We start from the raw sequence: 9,552 nt of genomic DNA on the forward strand, positions 1-9,552 counted from the left end.
TATCCGTCGCCAAACCTACTGGCTCCAGGTCATCTATAAGTCGTTGCTAGGTAAAGCCCCGCCTTATCTCAGCTTACTGGTCACCATAGCAGCACCCACCCGCAGCACGTGCTCCAGCAGGTATATTTCACTGGTCACCCCCAAAGCCAATTCCTCCTTCGGCCGCCTTTCCTTCCAGTTCTCTTCTGCCAATGACTGGAACAAACTGCAAAAATCACTGAAGCTGGAGCCTCATATCTCCCTCACTAGCTTTAAGCACCAGCTGTCAGAGCAGCTCATAGATCACTGCACCTGTACATAGCCAATCTGTAAATAGCCCATCCAACTACCTCATCACCATATTGTTATTTATTTTGCTCCTTTGCACCACAGTACCGCTACGTGCACACTCATCTTCTGCACATCTATCACCCCAGTGTTTAATTTGCCATACTGTAATAATTTCACCACTATGGCCTATTTATTGCCTCACCCCCCTTATCCTACCTCATTTGCACACACTGTATATAGACTTTCTCTATTGTATTATTGATTGTATGTCTGTTTATTCCATGTGTAACTGTGTTGTTGTTTGTGTCACACTGCTATGCTTTATCTTGGCCAGCACACAGTTGTAAATGAGAACTTGTTCTCAACTAGCCTACCTGGTTAAATAAAGTTGAAATAAAAATCAAATTAAAAAAAGTGCTAGTACATCCGCCTTCTTACGCCAACAACACTTCTGATTGGACAATATTTGGTTAGTTTGTTTTGCATGGCGCGGTGCCCTGGGTGAGTGGAGAGTTCACTTCAGATAAATGGAGTGGTTTAGAATGTGCAAACGATCTCGCCCATTCTTTGCACAGCCGGTAACAAAACTTTTGATTGGATAAAATTTACTTGTGAACTTTGAACTTTAGTTCAAACAGTCCTGTTTGATACATACAAATCAGAAATACAATCCAGAAAATCCTATACACTACTAATCATGTGGTTTTGGATAACAAAATAAAATATACTAATCTTGTTCTGAAATCAAGCTGATATGAAGAATAATTGCTTTCGACGATAGTAAGGCAGTTACTGTACACACTTTCCTTCCAGGTCCTGTCATTTTTCTACATGCTGCTTTCAGCATGGCACCGAAAGGAAAGAACCGTAAGGCAATAGCCAAAACGCATTTTGTAAATGTAAAGGACGAGTTTGAAAATGACAACGATGGAGATGAGGAAGAAGAAATCAATGGAGATGGTCCTCAACCGGACGACGAATTTAATTTGGACGAGGTTTTACGTTTGGGTGGAACCCGAGTAAGTAACGTTATTTGAGGCTAGCACTGCATGCTAACTAGCACATTTATCCTGCTGTTACCACTAAGCACGTGTCTTTTTCTCCCAAAATATTGAATAAACTGTTTGTTGTTCAACTGTTAATGTTATCTATATTTGTTCGACTTTGCTACGCTTTATCTAGCACTCAGTAGTTATTGACGATGATGCTAGGTAGCTAAGTTAGCTAGCTAGTTGCCTTGAAACCCGACGATAAATAACATTGAATTCTATGTCGTTCAAAAATAAGTGTTTTGATCTGGAAAGTTTCTTATCACGACCTCTACAAGCCAGTGTGTTGAATAAAATTACATTTAAACATACTCTACCGGTTGTTACAGCTGTTGGTCTTTTGACGGTAGGAATGCAAGACAATATAACCACAGGAAAGTATAATTAAAACCACGGTATCAAAGCGCTCAATGTACGGGCAGATGAATATCCCCTGAAGCATTCGCAGAACAATGTAAACATGTGCACAAGCTCGGCACGTATACATGTTTGGCCTGCATGTATTATCATTTTGTGGACATGCTTCAGGTTATAGAAATCTGGACGCACAACCGGCGCTGTAAGAAAATGGATTTAATTGTAACTTAATGTTACCTGTGGATATATTGTAACACAGAGGACCAACTGTTAACTAAGTTAAAATATTATTTTACTCATCATTCTGGCTTGTAGAGGTCTGTGAGATTCAAATGCAAATTTCTGCTCGATGTAGAATTCAATACAATTCAACGTCGGGTTTCCAGGCAAGGTACTACAATATAACTGACGTTAGCTGCTTGCAAGTGGTTGTACTTGGTAATGTTCACAGACAAGTCATGACTGTTAAATCACCTGTTTTCTCATGGCTTTTTTCTTGTCCTGGTGTAGGCTGACTTTGCCCTGCTTGACGCCATCATTGATGAGAACGAGCTGATCGACGGTGGAAAGAAAGGAGCCATAGATGACCTGGAACCTGGAGAGTTGGAGACATTCATCACCAAGCTGGGCATCCGCTTATATAAAGAACAACAGATTATCCCAGATGAGCCTACAGAGGAAGAGAAGGCAGAGGCGAGCCAAAAGGAAAGCAAAAAGGCTGATGCCAAGAAAGCCAAGTCAGATGATCAGAAGCCCAAACCAGAGCCTAAAGGCAAGGACCTGCCTGCCACATCAACAGCGGAGAGAAAGAATAAGAAAAATAAAGAGACAGCAAAAACCAGCGTCCCAGCCACCGGAAAGAAAGCTAAACTAAATGCCAACGTATTTGAGTTTCAGCCGAGGCAGCTGCTTCTGATCAAACCAGGTGGCAAGTGGTTTGACCTGGAGTACACTGCAGAGGGTACCTCTAACCCACAGGATGAGTCTCAGGTCTCCCAGTACAAGGCCCTGGCTATAAAGCTGTTTGAGGCTGAGACAGGGCTCTACAAGAGCAAGAAGAACATGCAGAAGGGGGCCAACTCAGCCTGGATGAAAAATGTGGTCTCCGCAGGGACGCTGGCTGACAGGATGGCAGCCATGACAGTTCTGATCCAGGATGCCCCGGTACAGAGCATAGAGCATGTGGAGAACCTGGTCAGCATGGTGAAGAAGAAGGGTAGTCGCAGACAGGGGCTGATGGCTCTGGACACTCTCCGAGAGCTCATCATGTCTGACCTGCTGCCAGTGAACCGCAAGCTCAGAACCTTCGCCCAGCATCCCTTTGACAATCTGGAGCAGAAGGCAAGCGGGAACAAGGACGCGCGCGACCGCCGCCTCATCCTGTGGTACTTTGAGCACCTTCTGAAGCACCACGTGGCCGAGTTCGTGGTGGCCCTGGACGAGCTGGCTCACGACACGGTGGCAACCACCAAGGCCAAATCTCTGGCCACTGCCCATGAGCTGCTGCTCAACCGGCCCGAGCAGGAGAGGGCCCTTCTCATCCAGGTGGTCAACAAGCTGGGAGACCCTGAGTACAAGACGGCAGCCAAGGCCTCGTACCTGCTGGAGAACCTGCTGCACAAGCACCCCAACATGAAGGCGGTGGTGTGCAGCGAGGTGGAGCGCCTCATGTTCAGGCCCAACATCAACCCGAAGGCCCAGTACTACGCCGTGTGCTTCCTCAACCAGGTGCTGCTGAGCCACGACGAGGCCGAGCTGGCCAGCAAGCTCATCTCCATCTACTTCTCCTTCTTCCGAGCCTGCATCAAGAAGAAGGATGTGGAGTCCAAGATGCTGAGTGCCCTGCTGTCGGGAGTGAACAGGGCCTATCCCTACGCCAAGGCCGGGGACGAGAAGGTGAAGGAGCAGCTAGACACGCTGTTTAAAGTAGTGCACCTGGCGAAGTTCAACACTGCCGTCCAGGCTCTCATGCTGCTCTTCCAGGTGATGGACTCTCAGCAGATCGTCTCAGACCGCTACTATGTGGCTCTCTACAGGTAAACTGCACTTCTAGACTTGCTGGTGTGATCAAGAAGAATGGCTGTATGTTGTATCAAATCCTGTCCCAAAAAAATTGACATCTGAATTTGTTTGCTCTCTCTTTTCTTAATAGTTGTCTAATTTATACTAACTTGATAGTATTTAGTCATGGGACCTCATTTTGCACTTTCTTAGTCAATGTTATAGTAAACATACCGTTGACTGTACTGAACAAAAATATACACGCAACATGCAACAATTTCAACAATTTTACTGAGTTATAGTTCATATAAGGAAATTAGTAAATTGAAATAAATTCATTAGGCCCTAATCTATGGATTCACATGACTCGACAGGAGCGCAGCCATGGGTGGGCGCGGGAGAGCATATGCCCACCCACTTGGGAGCCAGGCCCAGCCACTGGGGAGCAAGGCCCAGCCAATCAGAATACATTTTTCCCCCTCAAATGGCTTCATTAGAGACAGAAATACTCCTCAGTTTCATCAGCTGTCCGGGTGACTGGTCTCAGATGATCCCGCAGGTGAAGAAGCCAGATGTGGCAGTCCTGGGCTGGCGTGGTTACACGTGGTCTGCGGTTGTGAGGCCAGTTGGACATACTGGCAAATTCTCTAAAACAATGTTCGAGGCGGCTTATGGTAGTGAAATTAACATTCAATTCTCTGGAAACAGCTCTGGTGGACATTCCTGCAGTCAGCATGCCGATTGCACGCTCCCTCGAGACTTTAGACATCTGTGGCATTGTGTTGTGACAACTGCACACTTTAGGGTGGCCTTTTATAGTCCCTAGCACAAGGTGCACCTCTGTAATGACCATGCTGTTTAATCATCTTCTTGATATGACACACCTGTCAGGTAAATCAATTATCTTGGCAAAGGAGAAATGCTCACAGGGATGCGAAATAAGCTTTTCTGTGCGTATGGAACATTTCTGGGATCTTTTATTTGACATTTGAGTCATTTAGGAGACACACTTATCCAGAGTGACTTACAGCAGTGAGTGCTTGCATTTTTGTTATTTTTTGTACTGGTCCCCTGTGGGAATCGAACCCACAACCCTGGCGTTGCAAGGGCCATGCTCTACCAACTCAACTCATGAAACATGGGACCCAACACTTTACATGTTGGAGTTTTTATATTTTTGTTTAGTATACAATGATCATGATGTTTCATTGATGCATCTATGTTTTCTGGTTTACAGGAAGCTCATGGACCCAGGTCTGTCTCTGTGCTCCAGGCAGAGTATGTTCCTCAACCTGCTGTACAAGTCTCTGAAGGCAGACATTGTCCTGCGGCGGGTCAAAGGCTTTGTGAAGAGGCTGCTGCAGGTCAGCTGTGAGCAGAACCCAACATTTGCCTGCGGGGCTCTCTTCCTTGTATCAGAGGTCATGAAGGCCAAACCAGGCCTCAAGCTGATGCTGCAGGAGGGTGGGGTAAGGCCAAGCTCCATGACATCAGCATAAAGTACTAGTTGTTTTCATATTGTGTACAATCACATGATGGAACTCTTGGGGAAAGTTTCCCAGGCACAGTCTAAGACTAGTCTTAATCTATGTCTGGGAAACCAGCCATTCGATTCATTTATTCTAATGGTTTTTGTCATGTCACTTGATCTCACATATTATGATATGATTGCAGGATGGTGAAGAGGAGAATTTCAAAGATCTTAAGGACGAAGAGGATGATGAGGAGAGGTTTGTAGATGCAGATAAGGTGGAGGAAGGACTGCGTGAGATCAAACCGGAACAGCCGAAGCCCACTGCATCGTCGTGGGTACATCACCAAAACATTGAAGGTGAGTTGTATTATTAAGACCACCCCCCCAACATTATTTTCAACTCGCATATTTGGGGAAATCCTACACCCAGATGCTTATAAATGCATGTATTATTGTGTTGTGATTACTGTAAACATTTGTGTTGTAATGTAAGTAGAATTATGTTTTGATTGTGACTCCTGCATGTTCAGTGGTCACCTTTCCCCCTCTTCATGCATACTCGTTCTTTTGTTGTCCAGGTGGGAAGAGTATCGAGACCTACGACCCGTTCCACAGAAACCCCCTATTCTGTGGGGCTGACCACACCACGTTATGGGAGCTGCAAAGGGTGAGCCTCATGACAATGTTGGGTGCATCCCAAGTGGAACCCTTTTCCCCATATAGTGCACTACTTTTGACCAGGGCCCATATTGCACTAGATAATAGGGCGCCATTTGGGACGCAGTCGTTGTGTGATGAAAGGTGTTATGGGCTTGCTTGAGAAAAGGTACTGTACCATAGGATAATCCACTTCTGTTGTTATTTGACGTCATGTCTTTCCCCCTCAGCTCTCTGCACATTTCCACCCATCAGTGTCACTGTTTGCCAAGACAATCCTACAGGTAAATTAACCGTTTAATTTTTTTTATATGCATGGGGAAACTTGGTGCTTAACACCAAAAAATTCATACAAAAGTTGCCTGTGTAACAATGGGCCCAAGTGGGTATCGGGGCTAGCCCTCACTATCCCTCTTACTACCACTTGAGTTTTTCTGTGTTTAATTCATCCCTTTCCCCTCTGCATCATGTCCTCAGGGAGAGTTCATCAACTACACAGGAGACCCTCTCCAGGACTTCACTCTCAGCAAGTTCTTGGATCGCTTCGTCTTCAGGAATCCCAAACAACTGAAGGGCAAACGTAATGTTGCCAACATTTTCAATTGCCTTTTTCTCTCAGTACACCAGAAATGCATTTCATTGCCCGATTCACATTATTAATCAACTGTCTGGTCTCAGTTCATTCCCCGAATCAGTTATTCACCCTGCATTTTCGTCTTGGTTGAAACGGTTTTCATCTCAATCATTCACAGAAAACACAGAGGCTACAGTGATGCAGCCCAAACAGAAGCTGACCATGAATAACATCCACAATTTACCTGGTGAGTGTCTTTTGAATCACTATGAAGAATGATAAAGGGGTCCCTTTATTGAGCAGAAGTAAGGAAAGTCTTCTTTCTCCCATCTCTCAGTGAACTGTGAGGCGTTCCTGTCCAATAAGGAGAGTCAGATTCCTGTGGATGAGGTCTTCTTCTATCGGTGAGTAACAATGATTATATAGACAGACCTTTTGAGTAACACTATCAGGTTTTACAAATATGTGTATATATTATGAATAAGGCAGCAAAGGAAATGAATGGTCCATTGTTTGAGTGATTCAAGTTCTGGACCGTCTTTAAATGCCGTGTTCCCCACGCTAGGTTCTTCAAGAAACGAGAAGCGGAGAAGGCACTGCGTCGGCCACGGGGAGATGGAGATAACGAGAGTGTGGATGACGTGGACGATGATGAGTTTGAGAAGCTGCTCGGTAAGTTCAAGGACTGAAATGAACTGCTATTGGTCAAAAATCAGGAAATAGGTCAATGTCTATCAGACTTCGGGCTCATCTTTGGTTGCCTTCTCGCCCTATCCAGATTCATACGAGGGAGACAGTTACTTCACTGACTTGCCAATTGATGAAACAGACCTGGACTTTGCTGGGTAAGTACAAGTTTGATAAAGCTTTGCATTCAGATATCATCAGTGATTCATGTGTACACCTATCAAACATGGCATTGAAATGGTTCCCAGTGATTCATTGTTTTTTAATACTGAATGATATATCGGACATTTTGTGTGTGTTTGCAGCAATGTTAAGACCAAATCTAAGAAGGGGAAGAAGGGTGGTGAGGATGATGAGGATGAGTCAGACCTGGATGATGACTTGGATGGTGATCTGGATGATGAGGAGATGTCCCTTGGCAGTATGGACGAGGAGGACTTTGGAGATGAACTGGAGGAGGAGGGAGGGGCCTTCATGGACCCCGCTGGGGAGGATGACGATGAGGAAGGTATGTTTATGTCCCAATTATCTCTCCTTCCTCCCAAAGTGTGCACTTGTTCACGAAATATGGTGGAAAGTCCCACTAGTCCATGCCTCCACGAGTGCAGGCTTTTTACTCAAATTTCTTGTCTCTTTCAGTTCCAGAACTTGATGGTGATATTGCTTTTGGTGGTAATTTAAGTCAATTTTCTTAACTTAAATTATGCCCTTTTGAAAGTAATTTTGAATGGCTATTAAAAAGTTGACTCTTCAAAAATATTGTTTTCCCCTCAAGATTCAGATGATGAGATGGAGGTTCCAAACATCACTCCAGGTTCTAAAAAGAGCAAGAGGAAGGCCTCAGAGGATCTTAACTACAGTGGGTCTCTAGGTTAGTAGCCGGGCCTCTATTTGTACTACTGAACTGTACTGAATCTCATTTAGAAGTGTAGACTCTTATCTGACATGTTGACATTCTTCCATTGTAGGTTCCAAACCAGGGAAGAAGCACAAAGGAAAGAAGGACACCGCCATGTTTGCATCTGCTGAAGAGGTGAGATGGTCACGCCTATCATATTTCTCACATCTCGCAATGTTAAGTTGGCGTGCTGATGGCTATCCTATCCATCAGTTTGTTGAAGAGTTAGTTTATTGTATGAAACTAAAGGATATCACTGAATGCTAAATGTATATTTCATTTTTTTCCCAGTTTGGATTTATGTTGGATGAAAATGCTGGCTCAAAGTTTGACAACATCGGCATAAATGCCATGGCCAACAAGGACAAAGCAGGTAAGCCTTGGCTTAAATACAGTCGATCAACCTATTAAACATGTCCATGTCTTATTGAATACTACAGTTAGTGCCACCTGACAGACAAAAAAGCCAAATTACTTTACTCGGTTGGCTAGATACTAGCTAAAAACTACAGCATATCCACATGGAGAGAGTCAGTAACTTCACAGCAGTTTGGAGCACACTCATTCACTAGTATTCCTGTCAAAGTTGCCCAAAATAGATGGCTACCATCATGCTTGAGAGATTAACTGTTAACCAACCCTAAGCCAATAGTGAATTCAGTCCATGTCAGGGTACATTTCATATCAAACAGGTTGTTGAATACAGTAGATGACCAAACTTTAGTAGAGGATGCAGAGTGAGTTGCTCTTCTCCCCCCAGGTGTCAGGCAGCTCAAGTGGGAGGCCCAGCGAGACGATTGGGTCCGAGGTAGAGACGTCAAGACCCTACGGAAGAAGAAGGCCATGTTTAACAAGAAGAAACAGTTTGGCAAATCAAAGGCTGGCAAAAAGACTTTCAAGAAGTAGTAATCATTTCTGAACCTAAGATCACTTAAGTTTGTGTTCGTGCACACTTCCCTACGCCTTCTTGGAACAATCTTCCAAGGTCTTGCTCTCGAATCCCATAAACCCTGGCATATTCGCTGGACAGACAAAGTGATGGTGTTTTAGGCTGCATTCACACAGGCAGCCTAATTCAGATTTTTTTTTTTTTACACTAATTGGTCTTTTGACCAATCAGCTCTGAAAAAGATTTGATGTGATTGGTCAAAAGACAAATTAGTGGGGGGGAATCTGAATTAGGCTGCCTGTGTGAATGCAGCCTAACCCAATTTTTTTGTCTCCAGTTTATTACAAGTCCAACGAATATGCCAGGGTTAATAGGATTTGAGGGCAAGTGGGTCACATGCCAGGGGTGTGTTCATTAGTGCAAACTGTATTGCCTTTATCTATACCTGTTGACAGTTCCTGGTTTGTTCTACCCGATCATTGGAGAAACTACTTCATGCCTGTGTGAAATCAAGTAGGCTGCGTTTACACAGGCAGCCCAATTCTGATTTATTTTTCCACTAATTGAACTATTGACCAATCAGATCAGCTCTTACCCATAATTGGGCTGTCATGCTTTGAAGTTACCTTGGGCTGCCTGTGTCAACACAGCCATAATTCTCTGTATTGACATTTTAAACTCTGTTCTATATTTTAT

At 44.3% G+C, this 9,552-nt stretch overlaps 1 protein-coding gene across 2 annotated transcripts; it reads left to right on the forward strand.

The window, feature by feature from the left end:
- Positions 1–1,057: 1,057 nt before the first annotated feature.
- Positions 1,058–9,062, forward strand: LOC111972716 (CCAAT enhancer binding protein zeta). 2 transcript variants are annotated; one of them, XM_023999773.2, is made up of 17 exons: positions 1,058–1,289; positions 2,187–3,712; positions 4,915–5,146; positions 5,352–5,508; positions 5,730–5,818; positions 6,039–6,092; positions 6,286–6,388; positions 6,561–6,629; positions 6,720–6,786; positions 6,948–7,054; positions 7,161–7,227; positions 7,375–7,577; positions 7,709–7,741; positions 7,845–7,940; positions 8,038–8,102; positions 8,259–8,340; positions 8,728–9,062. In XM_023999773.2, the coding sequence occupies exons 1-17, from the start codon at positions 1,116–1,118 to the stop codon at positions 8,871–8,873; spliced, it is 3,270 nt and encodes a 1,089-aa protein (XP_023855541.1). In that variant the 5' UTR covers positions 1,058–1,115; the 3' UTR covers positions 8,874–9,062. The 2 variants fall into 2 exon arrangements, with proteins under 2 accessions (XP_023855541.1, XP_023855543.1); XM_023999775.2 differs by lacking the exon at positions 7,709–7,741 and having other exon boundaries at positions 8,728–9,011.
- Positions 9,063–9,552: the final 490 nt, after the last annotated feature.

The sequence above is a fragment of the Salvelinus sp. IW2-2015 genome, linkage group LG14 (assembly GCF_002910315.2).
Source record: "Salvelinus sp. IW2-2015 linkage group LG14, ASM291031v2, whole genome shotgun sequence".
Taxonomy (NCBI): domain Eukaryota; kingdom Metazoa; phylum Chordata; class Actinopteri; order Salmoniformes; family Salmonidae; genus Salvelinus; species Salvelinus sp. IW2-2015.

Coding starts and splice junctions, on each gene's coding strand:
- LOC111972716 (XM_023999773.2), top strand. CDS start 1,116: ATGGCACCGAAAGGAAAGAACCGTAAGGCAATAGCCAAAACGCATTTT. Junction 6,630..6,719: donor TAACATCCACAATTTACCTG/GTGAGTGTCTTT, acceptor CCCATCTCTCAG/TGAACTGTGAGGCGTTCCTG. Junction 7,742..7,844: donor TGGTGATATTGCTTTTGGTG/GTAATTTAAGTC, acceptor TTTCCCCTCAAG/ATTCAGATGATGAGATGGAG.